Genomic DNA, 22,623 nt, shown 5'->3' on the forward strand with positions numbered 1-22,623 from the left:
CAATATGTTTCATGTGTGTATGTGTACGTTTGTGTCTCAATACATCAGCTATTATTAACATGGCCCTGCAATCATATTAGGGTTTAGTTTACGATATGTTTAATTTCCCCCTCACTATATTATTGCTGGTATCATCATCATTATTGGTATTGCCCCCTTTACATGTGCCTTGTGTAACACGTCACGGTCTAGACATACATTTTTCAAAATTATTATTACTTATTACACTATTGCTGTCAAGGCAATAAGTAATGCCATCTCTAATTGTTCATTGTCAGTACTGTCATTCAGCCATCTTAACAAACTCTTTCCTATCTATATGTTTCTATACTTACCATTATTATTATTATTATTAGTCAGTTTAACTATTCGATATTGCTGCCTCCACCTTCAGACAATACAGAATTTGTGTAATGCAATTCATATTAACTACCCCTCCCACCCTATCCCCTGGATTGACAGCACACAAAAAAGGGAGATCAGTGGAAAATCATTATAATAACAATAATAATTTTCATGTTGGGAATTTGATAATACTGGGTGATAGAGCTACACAAGGTTGTGTATCAAAATGACAAAACATAAGGTCAAGGGCATAAAGAACCTACCATTTATACAGCATCATGATGTACGGTTCCCATGAAAATATAAACCCTCCCCAAATTTTACTGTCCAGGTCTCTGTTTTAGAGTTAATGTTATTTCATTATAGCGAGAATTCTTTGGTCATCAACTGTATAGGTCCACCTTGGCCTACCAGGCCCTTTGTGATTACTGAGCTCACCAGTGCTCTTGTTCTTAATGATGTTCCAATTATGATGTTCTAATGATTATATAAAATTATGAAGTACAGAACCAAGTAAAGAAAATACGGCTTTGTCCCTAACGTTATGGAGCTCACTGTATATAAAAATATAAATTCTGCTTCAGAAGTGGCCCATGCAGTACTTGGCAAAAGCAGACCAATGCCAGTGCTTCTCTTAACACCCAAGCTCCGAGGAGTTGTCACCAGTTGTCACCTTGCAGCCTTGGTAAATCCACCTGCTCCAGTATGTTGTAATCCTATTTGTACTGTTGCAATAATTGATCTGATGTAAATACTTTGATAACTTTATATGTATTGATTTGGCACAAAAGATTTACTGATCCTCTCCATAATAAAATGGAGGTGGAGAACAAATATCATGTTAATATCAAACCTAAAAAAAGAAGAAGCGTTATCTGAGACACTTCTGTGAAGAACAAATCAATTATGAACAATTATGAACGATTATTTATTTGCCCACGGGCGGATTCGAACCCTCGTTTCCGTGGGACGGCGTTACACCTATACACGGCTGGCCCCCGCGTGGAGATGGGAAGTAGTGTTCACTACATTACGACGGCAGATGTTATGATTGCTGCTATAAGCTTATAGTTACGCTTTGCGTCGATAAGATTCGCTGCCAGTGATACGCGTTCGGTTGGTTTGGTGATCTAAACTGAGCAGCTACTATGCCAATGAGAGGTCGTGCAATGACAGAATCAGCTATTATTGCAGTAATCCATAGCTATACATCCCAGGTAAACACAAGTTAGCGATTGCAAGTCTGAAATCCCATCCCTGTGAAATAAACATTTGGCAAAATTGCCTGTACCTCATAAAATATCCAGATATCTCCCTTTTCGTTCACAAAAATGATATTTGTGGCGAAATCGTAGCGCTGCCTGTCATCTCCGTTTACACGGGTCGCAGCTAGAAGAGGCATAAGTTTCTATTCAAAGAAAATGGGCGTCAACAATTCGATCACGTTTCTTTCTCTTTCTAATCGCCGTTTGCCCACTCCCGGGAGTTTCCCTGGTCTTGCAGGGGATTCCCGACGGCACACTGTCCTTAACTGTTAAATCTATTATAAATTGAATATTCTAACCCGGAAAAGAACGCAAAACATTCTAAATTCAGTTTTTATTTATAAAATTGATTTATATTTGGTTTACATATAAAAACTTCGATTTCCGTAAAAGAGTAAGTAGGCTATATACACGAATCAAAACTGAAGAAACTCAATCTGGTTGACACCCCTGCTACCCTTGAAACAGGTGAAAGTCTGCAAAAGTTAAATTGGGGTATATTTAGGCATATGGTTTAAGTTCCTGGGAATTTCCTGATGGCCACGACAAATGTATGTCCAGATTCCCACAATAATAATGACTGTCACTGTGACTCAGCACACACAATTTGATTGATCCTCCTACGGCGATGCCAGGCTCACATTACACTGCTTTTCAATATCGAGTATTTAGAAAGGTTCTTCTCAGCAGTAGCTATGTTATGAACCGTTGTAGAAGTGACAGCTACACAACTCGTTAGAGAACAGACAGTATTTATCAATAGGGAGAATTCACGCTATGGATGGGCTAAATAGCTTTCTGGATTTTGCCATCATACATGTTAGGAGGAACATCATCCAGGAAGACTCAGTGAATGACAGGAACCAGGAACACCAGTTTAATGACAGACTACTGCCATTGAAGAACCATGAACATGAACAGTTTATGGAACATTATGCACATATGTTGACAAGTAATAAAAGCTCTGGGTGAAAAGTACTATTGTGTCTTGGATTTTTTATTTATTTAACCTTAATTTAACCCCAATTGAGATCAAAATGTCTTTTGCAAAGGGGACCTGAGCAAGAACCACACTATATGGCTAAAAGTACTATATGCGGACACCTGACATCCAACATCTCATCCAGAAGTATGGGCATTAATATGGAGTTGTTTGGAGTAGAATGTGATTCCAAACCATGAACAACAGCCCCAGACCAAGGGGCGTCCACATACTTTAGGTCAAGGGTCCTCAATCTTATCCAGAAAGGGCCGGTGTGGGTGCAGGCTTTTGTTCCAACCAAGCAGTTACACACCTGATTCTACTAATCAACCACTGGAGTCTTTGCAAAGGATCTTGACTAGCAGAGTCAGGTGTGTAACTGCTTGGTTGGAACAAAAGCCTGCACCCACACCGGCCCTTTCTGGATAAGATTGAGGACCCCTGCTTTAGGTCATATGGTGTATATTTACACACACACACACACACACACACACACACACACATTACCTCAATTTTCCAATAATATATGACCCCTTTATTTAATTGCCTAATCTTTCCCTCCTCTCTGCCTGTGCTGATGTGTAGTGAGAAGTCTTGTGCATTTGGCTACCATGGATCACCTAGGTGGGTGCTACACATTGGTGGCTGAGGTAAGCTTCCCTTCTTCACTTTAAAGCACTTTCACATTATATGATAAAAAGGTTCTATATAAAATTGCATCCACTCAAGGGAGTGGTCACCACTATACAGAACTACTCTATGGCTTGGCCTAGTTTAGAGTGTTTCTGCTTGCAGTTTTTTTTTTCGTTCATCCTCAATTTTTTATCCAACTTGAAATGTCCAGTTGCACACATAGGTCCATCTCATCACTGCAACTTCCTTTCTCAATTTGGGAGAGTGCAGACAAGCACGACTTGTCCTCTGGAGTTCCCCTGCTTTCCTCTGCCCTTGATTTCACCCAATAGTCCACCAGTAGAGCTGCGCGGTTCTCGCATCCACCACCGGAGGTCACTGATGCACCATGTTTGGTTGAGATGGCGAAGGTTTACAAGAACATCTCAACGCAATCTTCCCCAGACACATTATTTCTCTTCCTGTAACTTCATGTGCATCAGTTTTTGAGGAAACATTACATTTTTATGAAATATATGGTTAAATATCATCAAGGAAGTTCAAAATTGATAGGATTACTGAGGGCAAAATAATCCAGGTGAGGAGGTGACCTGCTGATACATTGTTCAAGTTTCTCCAGGGTGAGTCATGAGTGATGTATGCTGGAGTTCACAGAGAGCTTTTTTCTAGTAAAACTGAACAGATGGATTGCTCCGGAAAAAGCTACACCTCCGACAATGCCATACTGCATCTCCCAGAAGCTCACCAGGAAGGTCACCAGGAAAGACACCAGGTCCACTCCTATGGACAGTCATGGAGGGGTGGGGGGGGGGGGGGGGAGTGTGAGAGGTGACACTGAGATGAAAAATCAATAAACTTGTTCACTCTTTTACTTTAATATTACTCTATCTCTTTTGTCACAAGTCGGCATGGTTCCATTTCCAAAACAGTCAACAAATCCAAGTACCACACAGCCAGCACAATGCTGGGGCTGGGTTTCAGCCTGTCACAACCTGAGATCCATAGGGGAGAGCTGACATACCATAGTAACAGCAAGTATGCAATATAATACCTCACATAGCTGGCTTGTTGGGCACACTCACCTCCAACCTCCCAGATCTCCTGGTACCCTCGGAGGTCAGCCATGGGAGCCACAGAGGAGATGATGACCGCAGCTAGAGCGGCCTTAGGGACGTAGCAAAAGAGTGGCATGAGGAAGACCAGAGAGAGCAGCACGATCAGGCCTGCGGGGGAGGGAGGGTGGGTGCCCAGTGCAAGCCTTCAGATTAGATACATGCCTGACAAATTTTTGAAGCCATAAAAATGTATTATCGGGTTAATGGTTGACAATTGCTGATGAAAAGCGCTGACTCACCTGTCACCACGCCCCCTAGTGGTGTGCACACTCCAGTTTGCGAGTTCACGGCGCTCCTGCCAAGACACATACATATTTGTTGTTGTTGTCCGGCATCTTAATTATAAACAATTGCAGTTTTAAAACAATCATATAGTAGAACATATTACAAGCGCAGTCCGTTTTACATCTTCATTCCATGCAAGATGAAAAAGAATATGTTTTTGTGTATAACAACAGCGCACAAGTATACAGGTGAACCCTGAGGATTCCATACCTTCCAAAGCTCCCGGTGACTTGAAAGAATTGAGGAAATATTGGGTAGCATTGCTTTGGAATACATCTTATTTAATTTCGGTGAGGCAAGATAGCCTATATTGTTTGTAGTACCGTAACTTGGCGTCATTTTGATATCAATACTTTTAATGGCAGGCCTGGATTTTGGCAGTCTGAATGAATGAGTTATAGACGGTGTATGTCTTGTATGTGTGAGTAACTTGGCATTTTTGTACATTGAAAACATGTTTTTTTATGAAATATCATTTCTTTTTGCAAAGCGTTTTATTATGAGAATGAGAAATGCGAAGTGACCCTGTAAGAAACGGTTGTGGATTATGGCTATCCTTGTGTGAATTTGTACAGTCTGATGAGCGTGTACCGTTGTGCTATGTAAAACCGTTGTTATATGTAAAACAGTGGCTGTGACAAAGGGTGTGGTGGCATAAGTGTAAACGCATCAGAAACGCAGGTGAAATATGGCCAGTGCCTGTGCTCACGGATTTGACAGCCATCCAACGAGCCTTGATTGACAAAAGAATCAGCAAGCCCGTAGAATTAGAGCTCCCTAGGTTGCAACTTGTGTACCCTTCTGTCTTGCTCCGTTGTCTGTTATTTCGTGGAGATGCACTTTTAGTGTTTGTAAGGTTTATAAGGCATTTTGATAGGCTTATCTGCAGGTAGGAATCCTCTTTGCTGTTTTGCTAAGCTAGAACCAGGAAACTTGATAGTGGAGAATAGGAGCAGACGCATATGTCCCAGCAGGCTTTGCATATGAGAAATCAACAACAGTGTGAGAGAAATTAGGATGAAATGATGAAATTGCATAGTTGAAACAGTATGTTTTTAGCAGAATGGGCATGTAGGTGAAGGTTGACATGATCACAGACTGTAGTGCGAATTAAATGAAGTGACCATGAGCGAGCTTAGTTTCGTTATCGAATGGTATATATAACAGTCTGTATAAAATATTAGTTGTTGAAGTGCAGAGTTAAGTAACATGTGAAATCTATTACAGTGATGGGCTTTTGTCGCGTTCAGTATTAGTAGTTATAATTATGAGTGAGTCATGATTTTAAATGTAATGTTTTAATGGGGAGTTGCAGAACGTTCATACGTAGTAATTGTTTGTATGTGGCTAGATAGAGAACAGGGCGAGGTAACATGAATGTAGAAACGTGGCGTTTGCTGATAAGAAGGTTTTATACGGTAGCCAAGTGAAGAAATATAGTTAGTCGAAATGGCACAGTGGTGAACTGGTGTAACTTTTTAATAAAAGCAATACATTTGCCGTCATGAAATGCATATGGGTGGCCATGAGTGAGTTTTGGTAAAGCAAATATAAGCATAAGAAAACGTTAGTGTAAAAGAGGAAATTATCTGCCTGAGGGCGAGGCGGGATTCAATCCTTCAACCGGAAGTTTACCAGTCTGTAACTTTGTTAGTGCAGCACCATGACATAGCTATGCAATGCGTGAAATATCATTAGCAAACCTGTCCGTGGTTTTAAAGAAGAACACAGGCCAGTAAGCACAGAAGAGCTCCCGTTGAATCCATACGGCTTTGCAATATTGTAGCCGGTTAATAACTGAACGTGCAGACGGTACGTCATAATGCAGTGTATACGTTCGGTGAACGGCGGGTAGATTTGGTGCAAAAGCAATAATTGAGAAGTAGTAGACAATTATTAGTGAGGGTAAAAGCAGGTTAAAGAAACATGTTCCTAGCTGGGCTTGTACCTAGCACCCCGTGTTCTCAAGACTGTAACCTTGCCCACTAGGCCATAGGCAGACTAGCTGTTTAAACTAGAAATGTTTGAGAGTAAAAAGGTATGGGTATTTTGCGTGTGTATGCAAGTTTTTGATTGGGTCGTGTAGGTGAAGATTTGGCTGGTGTAGGTAAAATGTCCAATGGGGAGACATTTTGTTTGTGGGATAGGCGGCAGGAAAAATAAGAATGAGAAGAAGAAGAAGATGGAGAAAACGCAAAATCCCCTTAGTTTAGGGCTTTATTGTGTGGACATGTGAAGTTGTTTATGAATTCTGTCTGTTGAAATGGGGTGAGAATGTACAGAATTTAATGTCTGCCATCCCAATATGAAAGATAAAATAAAACACTTTGTACAACCTAGAGGTCCGGTCAGCTTCAGTTAACTTTGAGATTCACTGCAACATACATTGTTATACGGGGTGCCAAACATTTGCATATAACTATAATATACATACATATGATTTTTACAGAGTATTCATTAAATGTGCAATTTGTAGTTCTAAATTTTATTCTGAATAACTAATAAACAATAAAAAACAATTTTTAAAAAAACAAAAGAGAGCTTACACTGAATTGCCAACTAGATGACTGCTCCTCTTTCTCTCATATATCAACACACTCTGTCACCAAAACCATCTTATTAGATAACATAACGTAACAGCATAACAGAACGTAGCATAACATGACAAAGCATTACATAAAATTATTAGAGAAGTCATTTTCTAATAGGAAACATCAAGTTACATTATCCTCTGTTACAAAATAACATAAAAATTTTGGGAAATTTGTAAATTAAAAGTAGCAACACTACACTTAGTTGCTTCACACACACAAAAAGAACGATAAAATTCAAGTTGTAGGAAGTTTAGTCTGTACACTATGCCTGTACTTTACACCATCTTAATGTTTTTTAATTTTTATACAGTATTTTCAGAACCCCCCAAAAAGTGTGCTATTTCATAAGACAGGTAAAAGAAAAGCAATACAGCTCAATAGAAAAGTATCATATTGATGACATTCTCTCAAATTTGCATGTGAGTGATACAGAAGGGACAGATTAAGTGAAACATGCAAACTGTGGCACCCTGGGGGTCTGAGGAGAACATGTGTGTGACCAGTTGTGGAATTAGAGATTTTTAAAAAATGTTTTAAAAAATAATGCATGATTTTGCTTTAGTTATACTGCGCTGCACTCCCATATCTGTTTCACACCGTGACCAGTGACCCATCCCTTCCCTTACTTACGCCTTTCTGGCGTTTTCTGTCATCCATCTCTGCTGTCACTTGACGTTCTCCTCAGACACCAGCGGCACTCTGACACCTCGTCCACCCCATTATGTGAAGGAAAAACAGGATGATCAGCGGGAAAAACAGCATGTTCACACCCTTACCTCTCAGTGAGCAAAATATTAAGTTCCATAAACCATCACCCCCTCCCCACCAATGCTCTTACCACCACCCCAAAGATAAAACTCTATTCTGTCCAGGGGGTATTGGCATCAAACAAGTCATACCATTTTTGACAGGTAATCCCAAAGGTAATCACGAATTGCTTGATACATAAACAGCTACAGTGCTGTATAATTGATGAGAAAATAGACACTCCAAAGAAATTCTAACAAAATTACACAATAATCACCATACAAAAAGACAGGTAGAATAACAACAATGCAATTACAGGTACAGTACTGACACAAATCATGGAAACACTGCATTTATAAACAGATTTTGAATGTTAGCGCAATATTTTGCAACAATTTCACTTTATCCCATGGTGCGCAGGAACTGCCGCTGTGGGCTATGCATGGCAAATGGTGATCACTCACTCACTCATGGACAACCTGTTGGACGCATGCACAGGTGGTGCTTTCTTTAGTAGGGCACATGCGCAGGCGCATCTCCCAAAATCACCACTTCGAACGGCATGACATTTTTAAGCACAGCTTTATCGCCTAACGTTACTTTCGCTAATCCTAACATGTTAGCGTTTCGCCTACTTTAGTTAACCTACTTAGCGCGTACCACCGATACAGATGTATGGACACATGGAGGATAACAAATAACGTTACAGAGGAGAGGACGTGCCATAGCTAGCTAGCTGTGGGTCTGCACGGTTTCGTGCTTGTTTGTATACTAAATGTAATATGTAATAATGCAACATCAACATAAAGCAAAAATTGAGAAATAATTTGTGATAAGTAATAATCATTACTACTTCCTGTATGTATTTGTTCATACCTACATAATTCAGCAGTCTAATGTATCTTACTGTTGGAATTTTTATAATCAGCATGACCATGTATTACTTTGTCCAGGATTTTTCTACATAAAATGATGATATTCATGCAAAGAGAACCTTCTTTATTTGTATACCTTATTTCAAATTACTGATGATCACATAATGTCGTTACCACTTGTGGTCAAGAAAACAACTGTTTTGAGCACATTTTTAGAGAGGAAAATGGCTCTGAGAAACAACAACAGAAGAAAAAGCATGCACAAAACTTTTATAAGAGTACTAAACTTTTTCTTCCCCCAGGTATGACTCGTTTCTTTGTATTATTAAGTTTTCTCTACAAGCTGCTGGGGAGAAATTCTTTTTTAAAATTTTATTTAATTCTTACTTTTTCATTTTGATTCTTTCAAAGTAGACAGTGCGAGAATATACAGGAAGTGAATAGAGCATCTCCGCTCACCCTCGGCATTAAAACGTAATCTTTGTGGCATTGCATTCAAAACATCATAAGCGAACATGTTGACTCCCCCAGACAATAAAGGAGGTAGAGTTTTACGGGGCCTCAATCCCCTGCCCCCCAAATCCCCCACCCCCCATCACCCACCACCCACCACAAGGGACTGGCAGAAAACAGGATAGATTCATAACATAGCGGAGAAAGATGACAACCTGCCAGACCTCGTTCTAAGGTATACAAAATGCTGTACTGAAGAGGCAGTGTGCCAGTTCCAGATAGCATTCCAGCATGACCGAAGACGTCATGATTGTGATGAAAGCCAAGTAAGTGCAGAGGTCTCTATGATCTTGGCATTTTGGCATAAATTTTGTTATGTTATTATGTTATGTTATTGTCATGTTATTGTTATGTTACAACAGCAGTGTTGAGCTGAAAGGGCCCCTATAGAAGAATTGTGCTCTCATTCTCAGTGTCAAAATCTGCTCAAGGACAAATGCTGGGCTGTTTATCCCCAGCCCCACCCCCATATTGAATTTAATTTCTATGGCTTCCCTAAACAGCTTGTCTGTCAGAGCAAAATTTATACAAGTACTGTATGTGCTCATGAAACCACTTATAAAATGTATAACATTTAAGGATGGAACAGCCCTTATGCACTTCATGATATTGATCATACCCTGGAGGCCAACAGGAAACCTTTTCAGTATTATTTAGGGCATTTTAATGGGTGTAATTAATACAGTCATTAATACAAAGATGGAGTGAACAGTACATAAAATATGAAGGTATGCAAGTCGTATCTAACAATTTAAACACAAACACACACACCTGCACACACATAATATATTTTTTGAGAGAAAAGTGCATTTTGTCATTACATGACCTCAGTATTATGGATTTATTTCCATTTAAAGCAGCCCATCAATAAGCCAAAGCGTCACATAGTTAAAGTAAAAAAACTGATCTGTGCCCTTCTCTCCAGTATGTGTATATATGTATGGCCCACGGAAAAGACAAAATGGAACCTACTGTCCAGCACAATCGACTCGGTGCCCAGTAGAACAAAAGCACCATGGTTCATCAAAAAAAATAAATAAAATAAAGCACCAAGCAGCGTTGCGAGAGGTCCGCCTCTGGAACCCCCCGCGCCCCCCCCCCCCCCCTTCGGTACCGCGCGGAGCGGACCGGCCCGTCTCTCCGACACCACGGGTCAAGAGAGTCCCCTCTCGGTGCGGAGCGGGAAACCGTCTCGGATGTCTCTCCTCGCCCTTTCAATAGCGGCTCTGTCTCCGAGGAGCGCGGCAGCTCCGTAGGTCCATAGGATGTGATGTCATTACCGCACGCTTACTGCCCCCTCTGTTTCGGAGTTAAAAACCACGCCCGGCTACGTGTCACACTGAAACCCTTCCCCTTCTGCGGTTAATCTCTATCATCTGGGAGGCAAGAAAAACATCATTCATAACGCTGGTTCTGAGAAACGCCACTGGTCGTATCCGCTTGGAAATGACTGGCCGTCCGGTGGATGAAACGGTGCGGGTTTCAGTCCAACGGTCCCATTGGAGCAGTCAGCCTGCGTCAATCAAAGCTCCTGTCTGTCCATTTGTCTACCATTACCAGCCACACATGACAAGGCGTTGCACTTCCAATGTCTTCACCTCTGTGCGTGTGTGTGTGTGTGTGTGTGTGTGCGCGTGACTGTCTCAAAAAATTCAAATTAGAGCTACAGATATGAGTAAAGTCCCTCACTTTTAGTTTTATTATTTAAAAAAATAATAATAGCCTTTAGTTATTACAATTATATCGTACCAATTTATAATAATTTAAATTTTATCATTACAGTAGTTCTGGGCTTAAAAATGGTTCAAATTCACTGTGTGTACATACTTCATCAATATTTTATATCTGCAGCACACAGAATTGAGCTGAACAGAGTTAGAGAGAGAAAGAGAATGTGACAGAGAGACAATGGAGAGATGGAGAAGGGCATACTGACTCTTAATTGTATTATATCAGCCCTTACACGTACCCGTCTGCCAGGGAAGCGTCTGCTCTTCTCTTTCTTTCGAGGCTCCGCTTGCAAAATGAACAGTAGCATCGTGCCTGGCGCTGAACCTTTAACGAAAGCGAAATTGGATAGTCTTATTTTTCACAGGCACCGATCTGTTTAAAAAATCCATCACGAAACCTCAATGGAAAAATATATCCATTCGGACTTCATGGTCAGATTCATTTCCCAGGAGAACGGGATGCAATGATGGTTTCCTCCATTTCAATCTGAAGGGAAATGATTCAGTTAAAAATAGAAATTTTTACCTAATGATGTAAAAACACCAAAGCAAGAATTTTGACTGGATCCACATAATACATGATAGATAGACAGATGTGTATTTCTAAAAGTATGCCTTTGTGGACAACTCAGTAGCAATATAATACATTTAAAACAAAAAGATATATATGAATATTTGAGTATTTCAATAATTAGTACACAGTGTGACTTATGATCATAACTGTATATTGGATATCAGTACAACTAAACAGCGAATATGACAGCCAGATGTGATTGCAGTGTAGGTTCACTGTGCAGAGTTTATCAGCTCAAAGTCTGAAGCAGTGAGGAGCTGTTTGAAGGAGTGACAGAAGAAGCTGCAGTAATCTGCAGTGAATCTGGCTGTCAGCAAAGGATGAGCCCTGTCCTGGAGCGTTCATATTCCATAGTTTAGTTCAGTATCTGTGGGAAAGATCTCGGGCTAAAGTGGGCAAGATCTCGGGCTAAAGTGGGCAAGATCTCGGGCTGAAGTGGGCAAGATCTCAGGCTGAAGTGGGCAAGATCTCGGGCTAAAGTGGGCAAGATCTCGAGCTAAAGTGGGAAAGATCTCGAGCTAAAGTGGGCAAGATCTCGGGTTAAAGTGGGAAAGATCTTGGGCTAAAGTGGGTAAGATCTCAAGCTAAAGTGGGAAAGATCTCTAGCTAAAGTGGGCAAGATCTCGGGCTAAAGTGGGCAAGATCTCAAGCTAAAGTGGGTAAGATCTCTGGCTAAAGTGGGCAAGATCTCGGGCTAAAGTGGGCAAGATCTCGGGCTAAAGTGGGCAAGATCTCGGGCTGAAGTGGGCAAGATCTCGGGCTGAAGTGGGCAAGATCTCGGGCTAAAGTGGGCAAGATCTCGGGCTAAAGTGGGCAAGATCTCGGGCTAAAGTGGGCAAGATCTCGGGCTAAAGTGGGCAAGATCTCCGGCTAAAGTGGGCAAGATCTCCGGCTAAAGTGGGCAAGATCTCCGGCTAAAGTGGGCAAGATCTCGGGCTAAAGTGGGCAAGATCTCGGGCTAAAGTGGGCAAGATCTCGGGCTAAAGTGGGCAAGATCTCGGGCTAAAGTGGTTCTGTTCTGAATGCACCGCGGTGGGTTTTCAAGAATGTGAGCAAATGAAATACTGGGACGACAAATGATGGTGGGCTTAAAAAATACCGCCAGGCCACCGGAACCTGCCGCTTCGGACCGCAAGACCGCCACGGCGGGGCGAGCCCTGATGGTGTCCAGACTGCGCTCTTCTAGGGGGTCCCGGAGCCCCGCGTGTGGCCCGCATTCCTGCAGCCCGCATTCCTTTAAGACCCGAAATCCACCAGAACCAAAGAGCTAATCCCTCACAGAGGGGCTGCTGGGGGACGGGAGGCAGGGAATTAGGAGCAGCTGTGGACTGATACGGACCAGCAGACAGAGCGCAAAGGGGTGCAGTGTGTGGGGGAGAGGGGTGCAGTGTGTGAAGCAGAGGGGTGCAGCGTGTGGGGGATAGGGGTGCAGTGTGTGGGGGAGAGGGGTGCAGTGTGTGGGGCAGGGGGTGCAGTGTGTGGGGCAGGGGGCTGCAGCGTGTGGGGGATAGGGATGCGATGTGTGGGGGAGAGGGGTGCAGTGTGTGGTGCTGGGGGCTGGAATGTTTGGGTGCAGCACAGGGGGTGGGGGACAGAAGACGGAACTCAGGTGGGGAGGGCGCCGGTGGGCAGGGAGAATGAAAGATTGGAAATTGGTGTAGAATCTGGATTTATGTACAGGACTAACGGATATGCGCTACTACATATACATGGCATTACACATACCACAACATGTGAACTTATCATATATGCCAGTACTAAACGCCCTTAAAATGCCTTCATCCTACACTACGTTTTTGCATTTGCCACAATTAGAAAAGTGTTTCTCAACCTGCTTTTCCAGTTTTTACCCTGATTGGCTCTAGCTCTGGCTTTTCAGATTTTTCTCTCGGGAAAAAAGCACCACACACTGCACACACTGGCAAAGGCTTTCTCGGTTTTTCTGCAAACAAACCCCATACAGTGACATCTGCCAGGCGAGGTCCTTGCCTGTAGTCGCAAACTATGCACCTCCAAAAAATGAAAAAAATAAGTCAATTCCCAGATCAGATCAACATACGCACATAGTTTTTACGCTGCAACATAAGCTATTGCAATAGGAAGCAACACAACACAAAAGAGAGAAAGCAATGTAAGAAAACTCAAAGAAGATGCACCAGTACGGTATCATTTTAAACTGCGGATGCAAACACACATTCCTCAACATTTAATTGGTTAATTCACTTCCCTTTTCTTACTCTGATGGATGACCTGTTAAGTATCTCTCTCAGTCATCCGTTCTGGGAGTGCAAAACATTTTTTTCCAGCACAATAAGAAAAATATAATAATAAAAAATGAAAAACAACTCCGACTTGTACCACACGCATCGTCTCCTTTTTCCTCTCTGTCTCTCTCTCTTTCCTTTCTCTCTCTCTCTCTCTCTCTCTCACTACAGTGCACCATCCCATTCCTTCCCTCAAGCCAGAATGTAATAGCCCCGCCGCCCCAAACAGAATATAATAAAAAGATTAATGTGCAACAGGCGGAATATTTAAAAATAATCTGGAAAGCAGCGCTGGACCCAGCGGCTGTCTCATCCCAGAGTGGACCCGCAGCGAAAGCGCTTCTCATTCCACAAACGTAAGACCCGCCACCCGACACCAGAGCCCTGTGGCACCCTCCTCTCGTTGTTATTTGGGAAATGCTAGACATAGTTTGGGGCTTTTCAAACAGCCTATCGTCTTACCATAACAAGCCAATCCAATATGCTTTATTGTTGTTATGCTGGAGTGGCGGGGAGAGAGGCCGTTCTGTCCGGCTGCAGACAGCCGCGGCACTGCAACCCAATCGCTCCCAATGAAGTCCGGCGGATCGGCCGCCATCTCCCTAGCGCCCGGTCTGGGGTCGGCCGCACGGCGTTCCCCGGGCGACACCGACGTGCGTGGAACGGGTGACGCCCCCGCGCAGTCAAATCCTTGAACAGGGGATATCTTCAGGGGTTGAGGCTGTGCTGAACAAGCACTCTTTTAATTTTTTATTAGAAGTAATTTTTTTTTATCTCCGACTTTGTTCTTTGCGCCCGGTTTGGAAGGCCCAGAAGCGCTAATCTAATTTTGGAAACATTCGACAATCCAACAGGCCCCCACCTCGTGGAAAATCCCCCCGCCCCCCCCCCCCCCCAATGTCAGGTAGGAAGAAATAATCGCAATTTTAAAAATCTAGACTGATAATGCACCTGTATAGCCTGACCTTTGCTTACCATGGCGTAGTTTTCAATAATGTCAGTGCTGTGTTTGATTCATTCTACATCTTTGCAGTTTTTAATCTTTGCCATATTATGCGCAGTGAGATCTTACCTCCTCCTCATCTCCATCTCCTTCTGGGTCCTCTGTCCTGAGTAGAGGCTCTTCAGCGCCTGGGGTGGATATCTGTTTCTTCAGCCGAAGGAACCTGAAAAAGATGGTAAGGAGGTGCGCGTGTGCGTAAATATTAGGATTAAGGTGACATATTACCACTAAACCCTACAACGCTGCTACTGATGCCAGCCAATTCATTCGTTTCTAGAAGCTCTTCACACACTAGTAAATTCTTAAATCTTTATGCCATGGTCCAAACTTCGTCAAGGGCAATTTGTTTTAGTCCCCCAGATAAACCGTGGATCTTGGTCTTTGCTAAACGGAGTTAATAACGACTCCAGCTTGGTTTAGTGAAAGGCAGGGGCTGCGATTTGAAACCGTGTTATATAATCCCACCCATGTCTTCTTCGTGAACTCGCTCTTAGGATGAGTTTAAACGGTCAAACGGACGGCGAAAGGGCACTAACTCAGGCCTTTAATACAAGGCAATATAGAACATTTTATTACGTAAAATCATACAAAAACAGAAATGAAAGATAAAGCCGTAAAGACCTACAAGCATTCTGAAAGGAAATCCAATTTACATTACAGCAATCAAAGAGATCTGGCCTTTTCCCCCTTCACCACTTTTCCGAGATTCACGCAGGGGGGTGGAAAAAAAATGCAATCACTTTAAGGGAGAAGAGAGAGAAGAATCAGGCGCAGGAGGATGGCCTCTGGTGCGGTTCCACTCTGGGCCGTGATTGTGCTTCCTCCCGGCGCGTCTAACAGAACTGCAGCACGGGAGCCTCTGCTTTTAATCTCTCCCAGGTGTCCGACGGGCGACCCCAGGCGTTGAGGGGGGGGGGGGGGAGGGGGGGGGCCAGGGGGGGCTGGAGACGCCCGCCGACGCCGCGCCGCTCCCTAATTAAAAACGCGCTGATTCGATAATAAAGCAATAGCGACGACACCCCGGTGGATTCATTTTATAAAAATATCCCGAGCGGTTTGTGGGCTGTGCGCTCTCCCGGGAGGCACAGGAGCCTGGTTGGGCGGTGTTACCTCTCCACAGATATCACCGCTGTAGGTGTACCCACTTCAAACCCCCGTAATCGGCAACATCTTAACTCGTACTCGGCGAGAGCTGGGACAGCGCCGCACCCCGCGGCCATCGAAACCTAACCCTCTCGTGGTCCAAAAGGGGGGGGGGGGGGGGGAGGGAGGGAGGGAGGGAGGCCTCTGCTGTTTGTTACCCTTAAGGCGGTGGGATTTAGCACCAAAGGCGTTTGTTTAGTTTGTTTTTCATGCAAAAGCCAAGGTCAGAGGGAACGTAAAAAGACGCGCCTCGATTATGCCTCGCTGGAATAGGCCTTTTCTGAAATGGCATCTTCCCTTTCGTCCACCCATCGCTATTTCACTGATCTGAAGCGACGGCTGACTAACAAGGTTAGGTTTCCTCCATTTTGCTTTCAGCTATCCAAGCTCTACAGACCAGGTGTAGAAAAGCGAGTTCTACAGTCTACAGTCGGTGGCTTTGGTCCTACCTGCTGAATGTTCTGCCCCCAAAAACTTCACGTGTGAACTTCTTTCTGCAACCCTTGACCCTACACCAATTAAACACGAGTATGCGAGTGTATACTTGCGTTCGATTCGTGGAGTGCAACATTTTCTCGAGTGATGTTTACAAACAGTAGCGGTGCTAGAGTTCCAATCATGTGTTTAGCAGAGAACTTTGTGGGGGGACCAGGTGGAGACTGCAATCGTGGGCCCGGGGTGGGGGACACCCATGACACAGGGTTCACAAGTGAAGCATGAGAAGGAAGACAACATAATAAACTGGACGGCATCTTGCTTCACGAACCTTTGAAAGCTGCAGCTTTGATGACATGTACGTAGTGATGTGCCACTCTATATTCATGAATAGGCAATATTATACATCATAATTTTCTTACATATATATATATGTCGACCTTCTATTTGTTGTGTTGAGGGGTGGACCAAGGCTTGACCTCTAACCCCACTGCAGTGTCATCACATTTGGTTTTCAACCAGCACAGATGACAGGGAATGGCATAGCCATGACATTGGGAAACTAGTTGTTTCCATTTTAATTCAGTCACTTTGAAAAGGCTGAAGAGAAAGATTAAAGAAAAAAAAACATCCAGAGAAATATAAACAGACCTGACTTTATCACCCATGAAGGGTTTCAAAATAAGATAAAACATATTCTATTCTATTCATTTCAAATACAGTTGGCAAAGAATAGAAAGCTGCTAGTTTTTAAATCATCTTAGTTTTGAAACCATCCAAAACATGCATTTGCTATGTTCATTTAGCCCATCCACTGTTAATGTACTAGCTGTCTGTTATTCTTCACCATTATTTCACACACAAAGCTATTGACGACATATACGCACCTCTTGAGTCCTCTTAGCACACATCTTCTGCACTGGTGTTAGGGAATCCCGCCATCTGCTGGATGCTCAACAGAGCTGCAGCTACAACTCACTAAGAAAGTCCAAAAACTACGAATTTCTGAAAACTGCTCACAGGATTTAACGTTAAACGTGAGTGTAGCATACCTGTTGTTGCTATTGCTATAGTTATTTTCCATCAGCAGCAGAGAAGTATATAGAAATTATGAAGCTTTATAAAAAATTCAAAAAAGCATTTTTTTTTTTTTTTTTTTTTTTTTTACAGTGAAAAATGCTTCACAGACCCTGAGAGGCTGTGACTTACTTTGGAGAATTCCTTTTTGCCATCTAGTTGCAACACAAAGGTATTGCTTTTTATGGAGGAAGAGTCCCTCACATGAAAGATGGGAACTGTCATATCTAGGTCTGCTGAGACTCAGCAATAATATTCAAATGATCCTCAATCCTGGTCAGACGATAATATCAAAGTAGAATGCCAATCCAAGGTTAGAATTTTGGGTTACTGTGTGAATGGCCAGCACAGGAGTAAGCTAAACCTGAGCTACAAGATTACGTTCCATCTCTTGAGACAACACTTTTCATTTTATCTCCAGAAGGCGACCAGAAAAAAAAAAACAAAACGGGATTCTCTGGAGCCTCAGAGAGTGAAAATCCCCCACTGTCGTTCTGATGGGCTGAGCTGCCAGTGATGTAATCTCCCTCAGGACCAGCAGGCCTGGGTCCCGCGCTGATCTGATCTGATCTGATCTCCACGCATGGCGCCAGCTTGGGATCATGCGCTATCGTAGCTATCGTTCTATAAAGGCGAGGTCATGCGCAGTCAGAGAGCCGAGGCAAACACGTAGCGGCTTCGGCGCGAGACAGACGCAGACCCCTGTGGCTGAAACACACACAATTACCGAGGTCAGACCTCGTAGCCAATCGGAGTTCTCCAACGAACCAACGTTATTCTGGAAGCACACACCGCCACTTGTGATGGGTCAGAAATTCCTGGAGGGTTATGGGGCATTCATACTGGTCAAGAGCCCACGCTCAAGGCCCAGTTAACCACTGGCAGTCCACCCAGAGACCAGCCTCCAGCCTAGTTTACGTTTGGAAGGGACCCTGCACTTATTCGATGCTGTTATGTTAAATAAAACCGCAGGCAGGAGGAAATTGAATTACAGTAATGCCCCGGCTATATCCTTATCGACTCCATCTATGGGAGATTCAAAACACATTGTGATCCAAACAGCGCCAGACCCACAATACAAAGTAACCCTAAGGAATTCCTGGTATTTTCTGTTTGCTTATTCATGACTTACTACCTCTTCAGGGCTCTGATGATGTCATGGCAACACACAGGAGGAGTTTCTCTCATAACCAGGCCTGGTCAAGTAAAGGCACATAGGCTTTGTCAACCTTTTTTTGGTGCACATTTTCAGTTCTGTTAAAAAAAAAAACCACTCATCTAAATGAGCAGCAGCAGATGGCAAACAGTTCTTAATAAGTCAATATTCTGTGAGTATGGATCTATGAGGCAAGAGTTTACTGTACTGTATTTAGCAAAGATATTTATAATATATTTCTAAATTCAGTAATGTGTGCAAGTAGCGTTAATGCCCGCTGAATGTTCATTGATGTTCTTGTTTTTCATGGTGTGGTACTTGCCTTCACCAACGTAATTGAATTCACAGCAGTACCACTCATGTCCACTGGGGGCCAAAGTTCAGTCTCAGCCTGGCTCAAACTTCTGTTGTCTCCACGCTGTTAATGGTTGCCATCTGAACTGAAGAAGCAGTATGCTTTATCATTAGTCAATTTATAGCACATTGCTAATCCCCAAAATATCATCTGGATTCCACTGAAGACCGAACACATCACACAAATGACTTCAGAAAGGAAAAACACCAAGGAGCAGAGATGTTTGAGTGCCTCTTCATATTTTATTAAACATAGTAAATCATATTTCTGGAGTGCATATATGGCATGATTAAGACTACTGATTGGTCCTATGTATGAGTTTAAAGTGAAAATGGTTGGGAAGGACAGTTGGGAAGGTTTTTTTACAGAAACCTTGGAATGAATGTCCCTTTAAGGCAAAAGGTCAATTGCTCAAATAACAGATGAACAAAATTAAAAGACAGAGACAAAGAAGAGAACAAATATCAGGGATAAACTTAAACGAAACAAAAGCGTTTCAGTTTGGAGTAGATGAACCAGTTACCTTCAGGACATGCAAGGCAGTACCAAGCAAAGTAACATTTGATGAGCATGTCACAATTTTTCTTTCGTCTCTGCCCCAGTGAAAATGGGACTCCCTGAGTAGAATAGCATTCTCACAATAACACTTTCCAAATTATTAGTTTCCAAGTATTCCAGACAAATACTTTTAAGTGCAAACAAAAGCCTATAGCATTGAAGGGATATAATGTTCACAATAAATGATGGCAAAAAAAACTGACTGTGATAAGAAGATTGTCTCTGCGTTCAAAAAATTATTGCATCCCGCTTTCGTGACAGGCCAGAAATCAGGAGGCGAAATACATTCGGTAAAAGTTCACTTTTAGAAAGCCATAATTAACAGAAATATTGCACTTCATTATGTACCCGTCTCGCAGCACATCCAAGCACGATTTGTATAAAACCCGCAGGTTAAGGTACACAGCCGTGTGTATCACAGTTCACGCTCATGAGAATTACATATGTAAGGATATACATGTGTTCGCTGTATGAGATGTGAAACAGAAGACAGATTGCGATACTACAGTAAAAAGTACAGACGCAGTAAAAGTGGTTAAGAAAAGCTTTAACAATGGCAGGGAGTGGGGGGGGGGGCGTGGCCGTGGGCCACGTCATCGCCGTCCGCGGTTCTGTCGAAACGCGGCGATCAGCTTCCACGCCTCCACAAATTTCGACAGGCAGATCTCGTCAGGGAGGAGCTCCACGTCCGGGGGGACGTCGACATCCTTGCGCTCAATGTACGGCACCAGCGTTTCTTTCAGTCTGAAAACAAGAAAACAGAGGGTTTTCCTTAACTCCTCTAAATTCTACTGTGGGTCCACCTATGAGAGCAACCATCCCCAGAGAAATGATTGGATAAAATTCATTTTAAATAATGAATTATATGGTTTTAACATCTTTCAAAAACAACATATGCATACACTGTAGTGTGATGCATGTAAGAGGTAACTGGCTTTAATGTCAATACTCATTTTTTAGATGCGAAACACCTCATGGACCTGGCTTCTATCTGCCTGCGTCTATCTGACCCTCTTTCATTCTCTCACTCTCTCACTCTCACATTTAACAGGCTGAGGATTCTCCACAAATGGGAGCTATTAGCTTAAGAGTGGTGCTTCACATCAATGACACTGTCGCTCTATGAATATATGCATTTTGTGATAGCTGGAAGGTAAACTACAGACACAATTTCAAGGAAGAGCCTTTTTTTGTTTCTTTTCTTCAGGCAGCAGCATTGTCATGGTGGATTTGAACCTGTGACCCTTGCGGTCATGTGATCTCACCCCCAGGAGGCCCTGTACATTTCCAGGGCTTGGGCATCCTTCAGGTGCAGCAGCAGGAACTCGTGCATCTCCAGCAGACAGGTGTCCACACTGCCCTTAGAGAGGAACGCCATCAGCAAGCCCCTCTCCTCCTCACTCAGAGGCTTCTTATACTCCCCCAAGACGCCCACAAAAGGGTCCTGTGAGGAGGCGGGAGGAGGTAGGAAACACACGACGACAAGGAAGCAGGAGCGGGCGGAGAGAGGGAGTGAAAAACAAGAGCGAGAGAGAGAGAGATAAGAGATGAGTTTGTGTTCAGCCTTTTGTCATGCACATAAAAATGCAATACTAACTTTTACTCCGAACACACACGCATCCACGCACGCACACACACACACACACACATCTAAATCCACACAATTAAGGTGAGTGCAGCTACTCTTACCCTCTTGAGACGCAGCATGTTCTCTGATTTAAGGGACGCCAGGAGCTGCCACACGGCTGCACAGTGCTTCAGACTGCACCTGCTCAGGGCCTGCAGAGCACAGTCAGGGAACAGCATGCACAACACAGTCAGGGATCAGAGCACATGGCACAGCCAGGGATCAGAGCGTATAGCATAGTCAGCGATCAGAGCGTACAGCACAGTCAGGAAACAGAGCACATGGCACAGTCAGGGATCAGAGCGTACGGCACAGTCAGGAAACAGAGCACATGGCACAGTCAGGAAACAGAGCACATGGCACAGTCAGGAAACAGAGCACATGGCACAGTCAGGGATCAGAGCGTACGGCACAGTCAGGGATCAGAGCGTACGGCACAGTCAGCGATCAGAGCGTACGGCACAGTCAGGAAACAGAGCACATGGCACAGTCAGTGAGCAGCAAATATCTCTCGGTAAGTGCAGATGTTGAGTGCGTGTGAAGTGCCAAATATAAATGTGGAAACTACATCCGAGTGCAGTGTGTTGGGTCTGATGGGAGATGTAGTGTGCACAATGTGTGGGAGCTAACAGGAAATAAGGGGTGTAAGAGTGGGGGGTGATGGGAGATGTAGTGTGAACACTTTGTGAGAGCTAACAGAAGACATGAAGTGTAGGTGTGGGAGCTCATGGGAGATGTAGAGTGAATAGTGTGGGACCTACGGGGGTGCAGTGGGTGGGGGCTCACCTTTAGGATGTGGGGGGCTGTCCGGTCCCCCATCTGTAGAACGTCTCTGAGGTAGCAGACGAGCTGCATGTCAGGGTTTTCACCCGTCATCGCAAGGAAACCCAGAGCTACCTCCACCACCTCCAGAGCCTCACACACATCACTGTACGCTGCCAGCTCCCCTGCCAATGCTGCCAGGGTCAGAGCGGGCAGGGCTTCCTGTGGGCACAGCCAATCAATCAAGGAATCAGTGTGTTCATCAATCAATGAGATTATCAACCACAGCAAGCCAATCAACTGATCGATCGATCAATCAATCAACTAACCAACCAATACAGGCAGTCAATCAATGAACTTTCTGCCAAATATGGATTCATTCAACAGGGGAGTGGACATTTAACCAGAAGTTTGTAGGTTCAAATCCCATGCAAGGTGCTTCCATTATACGTGCTGAAACATAAACTATATGTATGTAAGCCAATAAAACATTTGCCGTGAAAACTTCCAAGTTCAATAATGCAACTTCCTCCCTACAACAATTGAGAAATTAAAACTTCAGGATTGGGATCAAACACAATTATC

The 22,623-nt window shown here is 43.5% G+C and overlaps 3 protein-coding genes across 10 annotated transcripts in view; all 3 read right to left on the reverse strand.

Moving 5' to 3' along the window:
- The window catches only part of LOC118216533 (E3 ubiquitin-protein ligase rnf213-alpha-like), a 47,478-nt gene extending 45,732 nt beyond the window's left edge, over positions 1-1,746 (reverse strand). Inside the window, exon 1 of the mRNA XM_035397792.1 lies at positions 1,637-1,746. The gene's annotated coding sequence lies outside the window, so the exon portion shown is untranslated. The remainder of the gene's footprint in view (positions 1-1,636) is intronic.
- A 1,320-nt stretch (positions 1,747-3,066) lies between these two features.
- Positions 3,067-8,361, reverse strand: LOC118216535 (sodium-independent sulfate anion transporter-like). Its single transcript, XM_035397796.1, has 4 exons — positions 7,850-8,361; positions 4,580-4,635; positions 4,308-4,448; positions 3,067-4,005 (listed from the first exon to the last, which is right to left on the reverse strand). Exons 1-4 carry the CDS (start codon positions 7,870-7,872, stop codon positions 3,851-3,853), a joined length of 375 nt encoding a protein of 124 aa, XP_035253687.1. The 5' UTR covers positions 7,873-8,361; the 3' UTR covers positions 3,067-3,850.
- Positions 8,362-19,313: 10,952 nt separating this feature from the next.
- The window catches only part of LOC118216532 (E3 ubiquitin-protein ligase rnf213-alpha-like), a 47,848-nt gene continuing 44,538 nt past the window's right edge, over positions 19,314-22,623 (reverse strand). For all 8 annotated transcript variants that reach the window (XM_035397783.1, XM_035397788.1, XM_035397787.1 and 5 more), the window contains 4 exons: positions 22,063-22,260; positions 21,339-21,428; positions 20,915-21,093; positions 19,314-20,393 (listed from right to left, as the gene is read on the reverse strand). In XM_035397783.1, coding sequence (XP_035253674.1) covers positions 20,243-20,393; positions 20,915-21,093; positions 21,339-21,428; positions 22,063-22,260 — 618 coding nt within the window. In that variant the 3' untranslated portion in view covers positions 19,314-20,242. The remainder of the gene's footprint in view (positions 20,394-20,914; positions 21,094-21,338; positions 21,429-22,062; positions 22,261-22,623) is intronic.

This window comes from Anguilla anguilla, chromosome 17 (assembly GCF_013347855.1).
Source record: "Anguilla anguilla isolate fAngAng1 chromosome 17, fAngAng1.pri, whole genome shotgun sequence".
Lineage (NCBI taxonomy): Eukaryota > Metazoa > Chordata > Actinopteri > Anguilliformes > Anguillidae > Anguilla > Anguilla anguilla.